The 16,539-nt window shown below is 47.6% G+C and overlaps 1 protein-coding gene, 1 long non-coding RNA gene and 1 other non-coding gene across 9 annotated transcripts; 1 reads left to right on the top strand and 2 right to left on the bottom strand.

The window, feature by feature from the left end:
- Nucleotides 1-7: 7 nt before the first annotated feature.
- Nucleotides 8-16,121, bottom strand: ECSIT (ECSIT signaling integrator). Of its 7 annotated transcripts, none has more exons than XM_067733632.1 (9): nucleotides 15,981-16,121; nucleotides 15,633-15,775; nucleotides 10,571-10,689; nucleotides 6,025-6,459; nucleotides 5,579-5,802; nucleotides 1,558-1,615; nucleotides 1,277-1,425; nucleotides 1,002-1,059; nucleotides 8-397 (listed from the first exon to the last, which is right to left on the bottom strand). In XM_067733632.1, the coding sequence occupies exons 2-9, from the start codon at nucleotides 15,773-15,775 to the stop codon at nucleotides 147-149; spliced, it is 1,437 nt and encodes a 478-aa protein (XP_067589733.1). In that variant the 5' UTR covers nucleotides 15,981-16,121; the 3' UTR covers nucleotides 8-146. The 7 variants fall into 7 exon arrangements, with proteins under 7 accessions (XP_067589733.1, XP_067589731.1, XP_067589732.1 ...); XM_067733630.1 differs by having other exon boundaries at nucleotides 1,002-1,107; nucleotides 15,981-16,120; XM_067733631.1 differs by having other exon boundaries at nucleotides 1,002-1,107; nucleotides 6,025-6,442; nucleotides 15,637-15,775; nucleotides 15,981-16,120.
- Nucleotides 1,422-13,629, top strand: LOC137222428 (uncharacterized). The gene is made up of 3 exons (XR_010942447.1): nucleotides 1,422-1,780; nucleotides 6,047-9,339; nucleotides 9,457-13,629. It is a non-coding gene; the product is annotated as an uncharacterized lncRNA (long non-coding RNA).
- Nucleotides 9,022-9,094, bottom strand: TRNAG-CCC (transfer RNA glycine (anticodon CCC)). The gene has a single exon. It is a non-coding gene; the product is annotated as a tRNA-Gly (tRNA).
- Nucleotides 16,122-16,539: the final 418 nt, after the last annotated feature.

The raw sequence follows: 16,539 nt of genomic DNA, 5'->3' as shown, positions 1-16,539 counted from the left end.
CCAGGCATTAAAGGGGCAGGGACGCTACACTGCCAGAGAGGAGGCAAGGCAGCCCCAAGCCGGAAAACTTTTATTTGCTGTACACTAAGAGGTCATCTCATGCTTTCACACCAGTCCACCGCCTGTGCTCCTGTGACTGCTTAGGCTCAGCTCTGGCTCTGCTCCTGTCGCTGCTGATTGTTTTCCTCTTCTTCCCGGCCCTCGGGTGGGGTCAGGGGTGTCTCCTCCAGCCCTGAGGAGGATGCCAGGAGCTCCCCGGAGGACGCTGACAAGCGGAAGACCACCGGGATGCGGGCCAGGGTTGGGTTGGTCTCCTGCAGGCCCTGGATCCACTTGGCCAGCGTGGCCTGGTCATGAGCACCCGCCATGCATATGGCGAAGACAGGGCCTTCCTCCACTGTCAGGAGAGACAGGCCCTCAGTTTGTGCAGTAGGGACTGGAGCAGCCCCCTCAAGCCCACATCCCTTCCAGGCCAAGGATGGGGGCTTTAAGCTCCCTTTGTCCTTTTCTGTGTTTCCAAGCCTTTGCACATGCTCTGCCTAGCCTGCCTGTCCCATGCTTCACCTAGGTGACACCTCCTGGCTCAAGTTTCCACCAGGAAATCCTCCTGACTCCCACCTGAGGCTGAGTTGTGTGCTCCTCCCCAAGAATGTAACTTGTCTGATCCACCGCTGGCCTGAGGGAAGGGACTGGGCCTGTCCTGGTCACGCCCAGTAGCCAGCACAGAGGTGCTCCATAAACGTTTGAAGGAGGATGTTTGAGGGCTGACAGGTCTGGAGCCCCTGAGTGGTGAGTTTTGTGCTTTCGTGGGGCGAGGTGGGGGTGGTGGTGGTGGTGGTGGTGGGGGTGGGGGTGGGGGTGGGTGTGGGTGTGGGGGTGTGTGTGTGTGTGTGTGTGTGTGTGTAACTGGACTAGGTCTCGGCCTGGGCCCCATCCCTCGACTCCAGAGGTGGCACCCCATCCCGTGCAGTGTTCAGAATCCTACCCATCCCAGTTTTTACCTTCATCGATGTTAAACTCGTAGTCATCCCAGCTGCTCCTCCCGTAGGCCAGGTCTAGCTGCATCGGGTAGTAGAGGTTCCACTCCTCTGGAATCTCCTCTACTTCCTAACCCGAGGGTGGGGGTGGGGGCCCGCGGAGGTGCAGGCAGAGGCCCAGGATGTTGCAGCCACCTGCCGCCTCTCCCCCGGCCCCTGCCCTCCCATACCCCCACCCCCCTCCCCACCTTTGAGCCAACTCACTCTTACCACCCCCGACTCCCACTTTGGGCCCTCACCCTCTCCTCGGGGGGCAGCAAGTCAGCTCTGAGGATGTGGTAATAGACGCATTTGTCTCGAAGCCACAGGGAGAAGGGACCCTCAACGAAGATCGGGCGGGCTGGGTCGTGGTGGGCCAGGGCGGCCTGCTGATCAGGACTCTGGATTCCTGATGTGGAGACACACATTCCCGGGGCGTCCTGGCTGAGGGGCTATGCCCAGAGGCCCAGGGAGCCCACCCAGCAGGCCTGCTGAGAACCCGGCGCTCGCTCCCTCCCTCCTTCCCTCCGCAGGACCTTACCTACGATGTGGGGCTCCGTGGGATCCGTGGCATCTGTGGAGTCTTTGGACAAAGGCATCTGCAAGGAAAGTCGGAGTGGAAGCTTGCAGCCCCCACAGCCCCTACGGAGGAGCCCGGGAGAGAGAAATGGGGATTCCAGTGAATTCAGGACCCCTCTTGGGTCTGTCTACTGGGCCTCCAACAATCACTCGAGCCCACCGCCTTCTTGCTTCTATCTAATTGGGTAAGAGCCACTGACCCTGGATATACTCACATGGAGGGAACCCTGGAGCTGGCCCACCTGCGTTAAAATCCCGGCTCTGCCACTGTCTGCATGACCTTGGCTAAGTCACCGTGTGCCTCAGTTTCCCCAGTTCAAAATGGGGGCAATAACAGCACTTAGTTGAGATGGTTCTAAAATGCCGAGAACGATGCCTGGTACATGCTAAGTGCTCAGTGCATGTGAAATTTAAAAAAGGAAAAGAATTTCATGCAAACAGAATATGCCAGGAAGGAGACACAAGAAGCAAGTCACAGCATTTGCCTCTGTGGAGGGCAGGGAGGGAAAGAATAGCCTTTTGTAGCTTTCTAATTTTACACTCTGAAATGTGATTTTAAAAACTAAATGAGGGACTTCCTTGGCGGTCCAGTGGTTAAGACTTCACCTTCCAGTGCAGGGGGTGTGGGTCGATACCTGGTTGGGGAGCTAAGATCCCACATGCCTTGCGGCCAAAGAATCAAAACATAAAACAGAAGCAATATTGTAACAAATTTAATAAAGATTAAAAAAAATAATGTTACACATCAAAAAAAAAAGCCTTTTAAAACAAAAAACAAAAAACTAAATGAGGGAATTCCCTGGTGGTCCAGTGGTTAGGACTCGACACTTTCACTGCTGTGGCCCAGATTCAATCCCTGGTTGGGGAACCAAGATCCTGCAAGTCAAGCAGCATGGCTAAAAAACAAAAACCAAAACTAAATGAAGTGCATTTTTGAAAAAATGCACATACTCTGACCGAAATACCTGTGAGTGGACAACTGTTGGCACACATATCCTCCACCCTTTCAGGTTAAAAAGAATGGACTCCTTTGGGACTTCCCTGGCGGTCCAGTGGTTCAGACTTTGCCTTCCAATGCAGGGGATGTGGGTTTGATCCCTGGTCAGGGAACTAAAATCCCACATGCCTTGCGGCCAAAACACCAAAACATAAAACAGAAGCGATACTGTAAGAAATTCAATAAAGACTTTAAAAATGGTCCACATCAAGAAAAAAAAGTCCAATACTTAATTTTTCTTTTTTTTTTTTTTGCGGTAAGTGGGCCTCTCTCGTTATTTTTAATATTAAAATAACATTTTAATATTAAACATTGTTAATATTAAACATGTTTAATATTAAACATTTTCTAACATTGTATATCTTTTTCTCTCACAGTCAAAATCTTGGCTCCTATTACAAGTAATACACATGCTTATTTGACTTATCCATCAATATACATAAATGATTATGATATTACAGCTGACCATAACGCTAGGGGATTAAGTTCAGGATTCTCAGAATGCAGGCCACTAAGGATGTCAGACAACAGTGACTCAGAATTTTCTTCTCTCACTGGTTATGCTGTCAATTGGATATTTAGCCACATATGTTTGTTTTCAACTTTGGTGGGTTCTTTCCCCTCTTTTTTGATTTTATATATATATATATATATATATATATATTTTTTTTTTTTTTTTTTTGCGGTACGCGGGCCTCTCACTGTTGTGGCCTCTCCCGTTGCGGAGCATAGGCTCCGGACGCGCAGGCTCAGCGGCCATGGCTCACGGGCCCAGCCGCTCCATGGCACATGGGATCTTCCCAGACCGGGGCACGAACCCATGTCCCCTGCGTTGGCAGGCGGACTCTCAACCACTGCGCCACCAGGGAAGCCCTATATATATTTTTGATAGACTAAACATTTCCATAGTTTAGAAGCCAACCCATATTAAATAGATGTCTCCCTCCCATTCTTTTCTCTCTATCCCTATCTCCTCTGCCCACCCAGAGATGACCATTTTTATCCATATCTGACTTGACTTTGCATTACTTATTTTTTAAATTTTTTTATTTTTTGGGCATGCCGCCTGGCTTGCGTGATCTTAGTTCCCCGACCAGGGATTGAACCCGGGCCCTTGTCAGTGAGAGCTCTAAGTCCTAACCACTGGACCGCCAGGGAATTCCCTGCATTATTTATTCTTGTGAAAATAAACAAATAGCTATATGCCTTTTTATTTCTCCTCCCTTCTCACACTTTAGGTGGCTTACTACACCACTGTGCATGCCTCACCCTTTCACTTTTTTCACCAGTCTGATTGAGGTGCCACAGTGGACATGGACAAGTCCCTCTTGATAGATACTTGGATTGTTCCCATTCTAAATCTAGGTGGTGTCAAACAACAGGGTCCTACTGTATAGCACAGGGAACTATATTCAAGATCTTGTAATAAAGTATAATGGAAAAGAATCTGAAAAAATATATATGTAAACATATATATATATAACTGAATCACTTTGCTGTACACCAGAAACTAACACAACATTGTAAATCAACTATACTTCAATAAAGTTTTTAAAAAAATCTAGGTGGTGTAGGTGATCATTTTACCATGTTTTCAACCCTTCTGTATGCACTTTTAATAATGAAACAGGGGAAAAAAGGGATATTTAAATACAAAGGATATATATGCAAAAAAAAAAGTATACATCTGCATGCAAATGCATAGATCTCTTGGGAAGGAGACATGGAAGTGGTCACCTCTGGGGAAGTAGCCTGGGGGCTAAAGGGTCAGGGTAGGAGAGGGGAACTCTTCACTGTGTGTTCTTGTGTACCATTTGGCTTTTTTTTTTTCCCCGCTGTGCCGTGTGGGCTTGCAGTATCTTAGTTCCCTGACCAGGGATTGAACCCGTGCAGTTCCCTGTTTGGCTTTTTAATGCATTACTTTTTTTAGGGGGGGTGTGTGTGGTGGCATGCCGCCCGGCTTGTGGAACCTTAGTTCCCTGACCAGGAATGGAACCCAGGCCCTCAGTAGTGAAAGCGCAGAGTCCTAACCACTGGACCACCAGGGAATTCCTTTTAATGCATTACTTTAAAAAACGAAGAAATGAGTTAAAAACTGCACTTCCTCTGCAATATGTTCTCTCACTGGGACACCGCATCACCACTCTCCTAGCCCCTCTGTCCTCTTCGCCTTGCCCCCAATCCAACACCATCCACACGGCCGCCAGGGGGCGCTTTCAAAGGCGCAAATCCTTCCAGAAACTTGACTTGCACCCCAACCCTCCTCTTCTTAAAACCTCCCCGTGGCCCTCTCATTACTAACCCGGTGTCCTACATGCCTCTTCTCTCTCACCCCAACTCCCTGCTCCGGCCAAAGGAAGCCCTTTCAGCATCTCCAGCCACTCCCAGCCACCCTCGAGCCCTGGCCCATGCTGCTCCCTCTGCCTGGAATGCTCTCCTCCCCTCTTCTGTTCTGCCTGCGCCCAGCTCACCCTCACCTCCTCCAGGAAGCCCTCCCTGCTCCCTTTTGGGCTCCCACAGCCCCCAGGATATGGGGAATATTTCATTTAGTCATTCGACAAACAGCTGTGGAACGTCCGCTTTGTGCCAGAACCTGTGCTGGGCCTTGGGAGACACAGGTGAAACTGAGTCACAGGGAACCAGGCTCAGCCAGGGTGGTCAGGAAAGAGGTCCTGACGAAAGGTCGGTGGAACTCAGACCTGAAGGAAGTGCAGTCCCGGAGGAAGGGTGTTCCTGGCAGAGGGAACAGCAAGCACAAAGGCCTCAGGGGGGAGCTGCCACAGACTGCTCAAGGAACAGAAAGCCATGCCCGGAATACAGTGAATGTGGGGAGAGGGGCCGAGGTCAGAGGTCAAGCTGTGCCAAGGGCCCTGGACTCTAGCGGAGGTTCTGCCAGCGAATCACGGCCTGTCTCACCACAATCACTTGGGCTTACTGAAGGGGGCCCTGCCACAGAGGCGGCCGAGGATGTGGACAGGGTGGATACCTGATAGACGGTGACCCTGGCACTGAGGTCGGGCTCCATGTGCCGCAGGGCCAATCTGGCCAGGTCCACTGGGTCCTGGGGCAGGTCCCGGGGCACGGGGAAGGGGTTGATATTCTTGAAGCGGGTGAACCACAGCTTCATGCGCACAAACTTGAGCATGGGGTAGCTTTTGCGCCCAAATATCTGAGTGAGCAGGAACTCCGTCTCCTTGTTGGGCATCACCCCTGTGCCAGGCAGATGGAGGCTGAGCCTCAGGGAGGGGGCAGAAGAGGGAAGGGATGTTGGGAGAGAGAGATGAGCAAGAGATGGGGGTGGGCGCGCAGAGGAGGAAGCCAGACAGAGAGACAGAGAGGAGACGAGTCAGAGCCAAGGAGCCATGGAGGGCCCCGAGACCCTGGAGAGGGAGGTGGCCCCCGCCCCTGCCTGAGCTGGCCTGCTGGCCTCACCGTGGTTCTCCATCTGCTCCAGGACAGCGATCCCGCACTCCTGCTGCCGTGGGTAGTGGAGAAAGATGCTGTGGAAGATGTTGCGAGGCCGGAAGACCTCCTTGGGGAAGATGTCAAGCAGCAGGTTGTAGATAGCCAGGTCCCGCTCGACGCCGTACTCCCGCATCTTGCGCAGGGCCAGGTAGATGAAGTCGACGTGGCCCCGCTTGTGCACGTTGTACTGCGTAAAGTTCTGCACCGCCTGCACGAAGCTCGCCTTGTCCCGCACCCCATCTGGCGCCTGCCTAAACAGCTCCTCATGGGGTGCCAGGGCCTTGACCAGCCCCCTCTGGGGTTCGGGTGGGCGTGGGACCAGCGGCGAGTCAGGGTTGTGGGCGGCTGTGCTGCAGTGGAGGCCCCGCGGGGCCTGGGGCGTCACCTGCGGATAGAGAACCACTGCTGGAATGTGGGTCTCCCAGTGCCCCTGGGGGACTGCCGCACTGGCTCTTTGCTGAGAAAGGTGCCAGCAGGCCTCCCTAAGGGCCACTGAAGAAGTGTGCTGCGCGCGTTACAGACCCATGATCAGGCACCATCACAAAGTGTGAGAGAGCAATGGTAACGCCCCGACGGAGGCAATGTTCACCACGATGACAGACACACACCCTCTGACGCAGCAATCCTGCATCTGGTATTTAAATTGGATAGCTCTAAAAGCACCTGCACCAAATGACTTTTGTTCGTCTGCTGCGTCAGTGGAAATGGCCCAAATGTGCATCGGCAAGGAAATAATTTAGCAAATGGCCAAGCACCTGGACAAGGAGCACCTACCGCTGTAAGGCGCACTGAGGAGGTCTTGTGTGACCTGGAGTGAGCTCCAGGGTATACCATTAAATGAAAAAAAAAACAAGGTGTGAAACGGTGTGTACAGTAGCTTCCCATTTGTGTAAAAAAAAGAAAACAACAACAGCTTATATATAGTTGGTCCTCATTATTTGCGAATTCCATGTTTGCAAAGTTGCCTACTTGCTAAAATTCATTTATACTCCCAAAGCCAATACTCTTGGCACTTTCTGGCCATTTGCAGACACGTGCAGGGGGGTGGAAAGTTGAGTTGCCCAGCGCCTATATTCCCAGCTGAGATGGAACAAGGCAATGCTTGGCCTTCTTGTATCAGCCCCCATGCTGTCAACAAGTGTCCTTTTATTTTATATTACTTTGTTTTATTTTTTTGTCTGTGCTGCATGTCTTGCAGGAACTAGTTCCCCAACGAGGGATCGAACTTGCGTTCCCGGCGGTGAAAGCACTGAGTCCTAACCGCTCGACCGCCAGGGAATTCCCAACGAGTGTCCTTTTAGAGGTTTATTTATTATTATTTTAAAATTTTTATTTATTTATTTTTGGCTGTGTTGGGTCTTCGTTGCTGTGCGCGGGCTTTCTCTAGTTGTGGTGAGCGGGTGCTACCCTTCGTTGAGGTGCGCCGGCTTCTCATTGCGGTGGCTTCTCTTGTTGCAGAGCACAGGCGCTAGGCATGTGGGCTTCAGTAGTTGTGGCTCACAGGCTCTAGAATGCAGGCTCAGTAGTTGTGGCACACGGGCTTAGTTGCTCCGCAGCATGTGGGATCTTCCCAGACCAGGGCTTGAACCCGTGTCCCCTGCATTGGCAGGTGGATTCTCAACCACTGTGCCACCAGGAAAGTCCCTAGAGGTTTATTTAGTGTATGTTTTCTGCATCTTTTTTGTTGATTTGTGGTTGAAAAGGACCCCTAAGCGTGCCTAGTGTTCCTACGTGCAAGAAGGCCCTGCTGTTCCTTAGAGAAGATACATGTGGTAGGTAAGCTCAGGCATGAGTTATAGTGCTGTTGGCCGTGGGTTCAATGTTAATGAATCAAAAAGCTATATTAAATAGGATGTCTTTAAACAGAAACACACATACAACAATGTTATGACTGATTGGTTGATGAAAATGTTATGACCTGAGGCTCACAGGAACCTTATCCCGTATCTCCCCTGGCAGCAATGGTTTGGTATTCGCTAATTCAGCGTATGCAGTGACTTTCTAGAATGTTACTGTGAATAATGAGAATCGACTGTATGGATACATATTTTTTGCTTTTGTGAAAAACATCTCTGGAAGGAAATACAATAAGCAGGCAACATCTTGTCTCTAGAGAAGGGAGCTAAGCGGTGGCCAGGCAAGAGAGAGAGAGACCCTTGTCACGGTACAGCCTCAGAACTTTTTGAATTTTGAACTATATTGTCTGCTGTAATTACTTATTTAAAAGATAGATTTCAAAAACTGAGTTGAGGGAATTCCCTTGTAATTCAGTGGTTAGGACTCCATGCTTTCAATGCTGAGGGCCTGGGTTCAATCCCAGGTCAGGGAACTAAGATCCCACAAGCCACGTGGCATGGCCAAAAAAAACCAAAAAAAAAATTGAGTTGAAAAAAGAAAATGCAGATTCTGGAGTCAGCAGGAGCCTCAGCGTGACTGTCCTCCACCTGGTGATACCCACAACCCACTCTACTGCTCAGGCCTCTCTCCCCATCTATTATGATGGTACCTCCTTTGGGTCAAGGAGATCTTGTTCCCCAGAGTGGGGAGTGTATGCTGCTGGGAGCAGGTCAGATCCCTCTAGAACAGAAGTTGGCAAACTACAGTCTGTGGGGCAAATCCAGTCAGCTGCCTGCTTTTGTCAATAAAGTTTTATTGGAACACAGCCATATGCCTTCATTATGTCTGGTCTGGGGCTGCTTTGTGCTGCAGTGGCAGAGTTGAGTAGTTGTGACAGAGACCACATGGCCTACAAAGCCAAAAGCATTTACTGTCTTACCCTTTACGAAAAAGTTTGCCAACCCCTGCTCTAGATGGTACCCTAATAGATTTACTTTCATTTAAATTGAATGTTTAAATTAGAATGGTTATACATAAGGCATCTTTTCAAATATATGGCTAATAAGAGCTAACATTTACAGAATATTTTTTTTTTTTGGCCGGGCTGTGTGGCTTGAGGGATCTCAGTTCCCCGACCAGGGATCGAACCTGGGCCCCCTGCAGTGGGAGCACAGAGTCCTAACCACTGGACCACCAGGGAAGTCCCTTATGGAATATTCTTATGTTCCAGGCATTGTTGAGCACTTTCTGAGAGTGAGGCTCATTTACTCTTCTCAACTGTCCATTGAAGGAGTGCCTCTTCATGTACCCATTTTACAGATGAGGAAACTGAGGCCCTGGGAGATGAAACAAGATGGCTGGCGCCACACAGCAGCAAAGCAGCACAGCTGAGATTGAAGCCCTCTGTTCTGCTGCACCCAATAGCCATCCCAATATCCTGCTTAGGTAAGGAGATGTTTTTTTTAAAAAAAGGCATTCATTTAAAGTGGCGCAGTGGTAAAGAATCCGCCTCCCAGGGCTTCCCTGGTGGCGCAGTGGTTGAGAATCTGCCTGCTAATGCAGGGGACACGGGTTCGAGGCTGGGTCTGGGAAGATCCCACATGCCGTGGATCAACTAGGCCTGTGAGCCACAACTACTGAGCCTGCGCGTCTGGAGCCTGTGCTCCGCAACAAGAGAGGCCGTGATAGTGAGAGGCCTGCACACCGCGATGAAGAGTGGCCCCCGCTTGCTACAACTAGAGAAAGCCCTTGGGCAGAAAGGAAGACCCAACACAGCCAAAAATAAAAATAAATAAATTTAAAAATAAATAAATACTCCTGTTCTCTATTTAAAAAAAAAAAAAAAAAAAAGAATCCGCCTGCCAATGCAGGGGACACGGGTTCGAGCCCTGGTCCGGGAAGATCCCACATGCCACAGAGCAACTAAGCCCGTGTGACACAACTACTGAGCCTGTGTGCCACAACTACTGAAGCCCACGCACCTAGAGCTAGTGCTCCGCAACAGAGAAGCCACCGCAATGAGAAGCTTGTGCACCGCAATGAAGAGTAGCCCCCACTTGCTGCAACTAGAGAAAGCCTGTGCGCAGCAACGAAGACCCAACGCAGCCAAAAATAAATAAATAAATTTATATTTTAAAAAAATAAACAAAGTGAAAGTGTAGGAAACTAATACTACAGGTGGTATGTGCATAGGGCAGAAAGCAGAAAAGAAGCTCTAGAATGCTCCAAAGAAGGGGAGACACCACAAATGAGATAATGCAAATGAAATGCATAGCACAGGGCCTGGCCCAGAGGAAGTGCTCAGTAAGGGAGCTATTAATATTGTCACCATCATCACCATCCTTGTTATAATTTATGGCCGTTGATCAGCCTGGTCACTTAGGGTAAGGGAACGAAATTCAATTCACATCTTTACAAGTGAATACAGGAGTCACCCAAAGTCACCACCCAAATCTACTTAGCTCAGACCTTCTTGATTTCAAATTCAAGCCCCTCACTCGTGGGCGCACCAACACTTCTTAAAATGAGAAGAGACATTCAACTGGCCCTCAGAGCAGACAGGCCAGCCCAGACCCCCCCACCCCCACCCCCGCCACCCCGAGCTGGCTTCACTGGGAGGGCTTGTGAGCGAATCCCAGGCCTGCCTGCCTCTCTCCACCCCATGACTGGCAGTTACCTGAGAGAAGGGGGCTCCGGTGAGGGCAGTGCTGCAGATACCTCCCCAGCCCCGAGAGAGGCCCCGGGCCAGCAGGATGGCTTGGGCCCAGCTCATGCCTTTGCCTGTCGGACAACCACCTAGAAAGAGAGAAGAAAGAGCATCAGCCTGGTACCCCACCCGCTAAAGGCAATGAGACCCCTCTCTTGGGCAGAGGTCACGTCCCAGACTGCATGCACAAGATGGAGCAGAAGTGACTGTTACAATCAAAGGTCCCTGTTCTTCTGGGCCAAACCCTTCACTATCTTGAGGAATTTGCTCCTGCATTCGTCCCCCTCCCTACCAGATCATTCTGTTTTGTTTAACAGCTTTATTTGTGTACCATACAGTTGAACCTAAGTATAAAATCCAATGTGTTTTCAGTAGTTGACCCTTGAACAACACTGCTTTGAACTGCATCGGTCCACTTACACGCTGATTTTTTTTTCAGTAAATACGTACTACAGTACTACACGACCTGTGGTTGGTTGAATCTTAGGATGTGGAACCGTGGATATGAAGGGCGGACTATAAAGTTGTATTTGGATTTTTAACTGTGAGGAGGGTCGGCACCCCTAACCCCTACATTGTTCAAGGATCAACTGTATATTCACAGAATTGTGCAACCATCACTAAATCTAATTTTAGAACACTTTTGTCACACACCCCCCCCAAAAAAACCCCACCTATACCCATTAGCAGTCCCTCTATTTCCCCTCACCCTCAACCCTAGGCAACCCCTAATCTAGTGTCTATAAATTTGCCTACTCTGGGAATTTCATATAAATGGAATCATATAATATGGGCTCTTTTGTGACTGCCTTCTTTCACTTAACATGTTTTCAAGGTTTATCCATGTTGTAATATGTATCAGACTTCATTCCTTTTAATTGCCCAAATTTTTTCATTATATGGATTTAACCATATTTTATTTACCCATTCCATTGATGAACACTTGCAGTTCTTCCCACTTTTTGACTATATGACTATTGCTGCTATGAACACTTGTGTAGCTTTTGTATGAACACATGTTTACACTTCCCTTGGGTATATACTTAGAAATCAAATTGCTGGGACATATAGTAACTCTATGTCTAATCATTTGAGAAACTGCCAAAGTGTTTTCCAAAGTGGCTGCACAACTTTACATCCCCACCAGCAATGTATAAGAGTTCCAATTTCTCTGCATTCTTGCCAATACTTGCTGTTGTCTTTCTTTTTGATTACAGACATCCTAATGGGTGTGAAGTGGTATCTCATTGTGGTTCCGATTTGCATTTCCCTAAAAGGTAATGATGATGAGCATCTTTTCATGGGTTTATTGGCCATTGTGTATCTTCTTCAGAGAAATGTCTATTTAGATCCTTTGTCCATTTAAAAATTAGGTTATTTATCTTTTTATTATTGAGTTGTTTATATATTCTGCATACTTCAAGCTTATGATTTACAAATACTTTCTCCCATTCTTTGAATTGTCTTTCACTTTCCTGATGTTATTGTTTGCAGCACAAATGTTTAATTCCAATGAAATCCAATTTCTGTTTTACTTTTGTAGCTTTGCTTTCGATTTTTTTTTTTTTATGTTTTATCTAAAAAACCATTGCCTGGCCCAAGGTCATGAAGATTTACTCCTATGTTTTCTTCTAGAAGTTTTGTTTGTTTGTTTTGGCCACATCTTGTGGCTTGTGGGGATCTTAGTTGCCCCACCAGGGATGGAATCCATGCCCCCTGCAGTGGAAGCTCAGAGTCCTAACCACTGGACCACCAGGGAATTCCCCTCTGATCCATTTTGAATTAATCTTTGTGAATGGTGTGAGGAAGGGGTCCATTTCATGTAGATATCCAGTTGTCCTAGTACTATTTGTTGAAGAGACTATTTTTTCTCATTGTCACTCTTGTTGAAAATCAATTGACCATAAATGTAAGAGTTTACTTTTGGGCTCTCAATTTAATTCTGTTGATCTATATGTTGAGCCTTATGCCAATACCACACTGTTGTGATTATTGTAGCTTGTAGGTTCTGAAATTGGGAAGTGTTAAGTCCTCCTATTTTGTTCTTCTTTTACAATAATATTTGGCTATTCTAGATCCCTCACTATTACATATAAATTTTAGAATCAGCTGTCAATTTCTGGAAAAAATCCAGCTGGGATTCTGGTAGGGATTGTGTTGAATCTGTAGAACAGTTTGGGAAATACTGGTATCTTAATAATATTATCTTCTGATCCATGAACATGGGATACCTCTCCATTAATTTAGATCTTCTTTAATTTCTCTCAACGATGTTTTACAATTTACCGTGTAGAAGTCCTTTACTTCTTTTGTTAAATTTATTTGTATCTTATTCTTTATGAAGCTACTGTATAATTTCATTTTCACATTGTTCATTGCTAGCGTACAGAAACACAATTTATTTTTATGTGTTGATCTTGTATCTTGCAACCCTGCTGAACTTGCATTAGTCCTAATAGTTTTTTTTTAAAAATTGGATTCCCTGAGATTTTCTACATACAAGATCATGTCATCTGCAAACATAGACAGTTTTACCTCTTCTTGACTAATCTGGATGCCTTTTATTTCTTTTTTTTGCCCAAGTGTCCTTGCTGGACCTCCAGTACAGTGTTGAATAGAAGTGGCCAGGGTGCACATCCTTGTCTTGTTCCTGATCTTAGAGGGGAAAGCATCCAGTCTTTCATCATTAAATACGATGTCAGCTGTGGGTTTTTCACAGATGACCTATCAGGTTGAGGAAATTCCTTTCCATTGCTAGATGCTGAGTATTTTTATAAGAAAGGGCATCAGATTTTGTCAAATGCTTTTTTTTTTGCTTCTACCAAACTAATCATGTGTTTTTTGTCCTTTAGTCTATTAATATGGTGTATTACATTAACTGATTTTCAAATGTTAAACTCATATTGCATTCCTCGGGCAAATTCCACTTGGTCATGGTGTATAATTCTTTTTATATGTTGCTAAAATTGGTTTGCTAACATTTTGTTGAGGATTTTTGTATCCATGTTCATAAGAGATATTGGTCTGTAGTTTTCGTTTCTTGTCGTGTCTGTTTGGTTTAGTTTCAGGGTAATGCTGGCCTCATAAAATGAGTTGGGAAGTATTGGGATCACTTTTATCACTGTTTAAACTTTCTCTAGCATCTTCTTCCGCCTCTGCTCCACATCTCTGCTCCATTTATAGCACAGCTTCTCCCAAGAGATGTCTGCACGCTGTGTTCCCTCCTCACTCTCTCCAACTTGGCTGCTGCCCCAACCACTCCACTGACACCACTCCTGTAAAGACCCCTTGTGTCTTCTACATTTAACAAAGCCAGTGAGCCATTTCTTTGGCTCATTTTGCTCAATTTCTCAGAAGGATGTGGCATAGGTGAGGTCCTCCTCCCACCTTGACACTCTTGATTTTCTTCCTAGTACCCAGGTCTATTTCTCAACCATTCAGTAAGACCTGCTTCCTTCTCTAAAGTTTGCAATGTTTACAAACTTGAATTTGCAGATGAATCACCAAAGATCTTGTTAAAATGCAGATTCTGATTCAGTGGGTCTGGGGTGGAGCCAAAGACCATACCTCTAACAAACTTCCAAGTGACGCTGATGCTGCTAGTCTGGAGACCACATTTGGAGTAATAAGGCTGCAAAGAGTCCCACGTTCTGAATTTATCTGTCTGCTACTCTAAGGCATCATTCAGCTTCCAAGAGAGGTTCCTCTCCTCTCTGTATTCCTGTAGGCAGCTCTAATGGTTCTTAAACTTTGTTCATATTAGAATAATCTAGGGAGCTTTAAAAATCCCCTTGTCCAGGCCATACCCCAGATATACTGAATCCAAATATCTAGAGGCATGGCCCAGGTATCAGCATTTTAAAGCACTCAAATGACTGTAACATGCAGCTGAGATTAAGACTTTAATCTAAACCTTTGCTATTCAAAGTGTGTCCCAGGGACCAGCTGCATTGGTTATTATCATCTGGGAGCTTATTAGAAATGCAAAATCTCAGCCCTAACCCAGACCTGCTGAATCAGAATCTGCATTTTAACAAAAGTCCAGGTTTCTCCTCTGTGTGCTAAAGTCTGAGAAATGATGATATATGCCATGAGCTCCAGCCTCCATACCTAACTGCCACTTTGGTGTATTCCCCAGCCATCTCAAACTTATGTTGTTCCAAATTATATCCCTGCTGAAACTTGTTCTTCCTCATTCTAGCCAATGACATCACCATTCCCAGTCATTCAGACCACAAACCTGGGAATTCTGAGTCCACTGTGTCCCTCACTCCCCCATCCAATCCATCAGCTACTCCTGTTGACTGCTTCCAAATCCACCTCAGATGCATCTATTTCTCTCCATCTGCAGGCCACCACTCCAGTCCATGACCTCTTTCCACCTACCCAGCCTCACACTTCTTTCCTTACCTGCCTCCACTCAGTTCTCCCCCCAGTGGTCAGAGGGAGCTTTTTAAATGTAAAGTAAATTCAGTGTTCTCTGCCTAAAATCACTAATGTTATATCACACAAGATAAAATCAGGCAGGGTCCGCCCCTCCAAACTCAACTCTTAGTACTGGCAGCTCCAGCTACACCGTTTCTTAAACAAGCTGACTTTATTCTAGCCTCAGAGCCTTTGAACTTGCTTCTCTTTCTGTAAATTTCTCGCACACCCCCCCCCCCCCCCCCCCGCCACACCCGCTCCCATCAGTCCAGAGCTGTCTCTGGTCATTCAGGTCTATAGTCAAATAAGAAGCCTTCCCTGACCAACGCCCCACTCCCAATCTAAAGTCCCGTCACCCTGATGAATGTATTTTTAGCAATTATTAGCATCTTAAATCACATGTTTCATTTACTTCTGATTTGTTCAATGTCTGGCTTCCCGGGGAGATTTCCCGGGGAGCTCGGGGATTTTTGTGTGCCTTATTGCTGCGTCTCCAGGACCTGGGACAGTGCCTGGTATATGGTGGGTACCCAGCAAATATCAGTTAATGGGAAGAGCTAAATTTCTACAAAACTTCTAAAAATCTTAATCCCTAGGCAGGGTGTACCTACAACAGCTGAGGCTGGCTGCCAGGATTTTGAGTCCCTTCGGAGAAAGGGACAGACGCGGGATCCAATTCCAGCCTAGCTGATGACTTGCGGCGTGACCTTGGAAGAAGGCTTTAACCTCTCTGAACCTCAGCAGTCTCATCTGCAAAATTAGAGATTAGGGATGTGGGGAGGCGGGTACAGAGAGGGCGGCTTTTTCCAGCACATCCCCGCCCCGTACCCGGAAAGGTCACGGTGCCCTGGCCCTGCAGCCGCGGCCCTCCGGGGCCACCCTTCCGCAGTGCCAGCACAGAACTGGCCGCCCCGGGGCCCAGATATTCGCGCTTGCCTCCCCATGCGCGACCTACCTACTCACGCGGCCGGCCGCGGAATCCCTGCCGGTTCTACCTTACCGCTGGGCGCCGCCATGTTGCACTATCCGGGTCACGGGCCGCCAAGGCTACAGCAAATCAAGAACACCGGTTTCGAGAGGTCCCTCCCCCAAGAGAGGAGCACCAATAGGAAGGTAGAAAGGCCTTGGTCCCGCCTCGTAATGTGCCAGGCCCCGCCCTCAATGAGGCAAGCGGCGTCTCTTACCTAGGAATTAAGGAGTTTTGGTTCGGGAAGGAGTGACTGCCCCATTTCCGGGCTGGGAGGCTGGACTTGGGGTGGGGGTGGGGGTGGGGCCTGTGAATCCTACTGGCAGCCCCAGTTTTCCCACCTGAAATGTGGGAATGAAATATTAAAGGTGGAAGTGATGTGGATTCCTTCATTTGTTCAACAAACATTTGAGCCAGGCACTGAGGATTGGACACTAACACTAGGGAAGGTGGCAGGCTCTGCTAATCTAGCTTCATGGGTCTGGGCTAGTGCTTAACCCATCTGTGCATCGATTGTCTCAACCCTGAAATGGGCCAATTATAATAA

Source organism: Pseudorca crassidens, chromosome 3 (assembly GCF_039906515.1).
Source record: "Pseudorca crassidens isolate mPseCra1 chromosome 3, mPseCra1.hap1, whole genome shotgun sequence".
In the NCBI taxonomy this organism is placed as follows: Eukaryota; Metazoa; Chordata; class Mammalia; order Artiodactyla; family Delphinidae; genus Pseudorca; species Pseudorca crassidens.
This window is presented reverse-complemented; position numbering and strand designations above follow the sequence as displayed.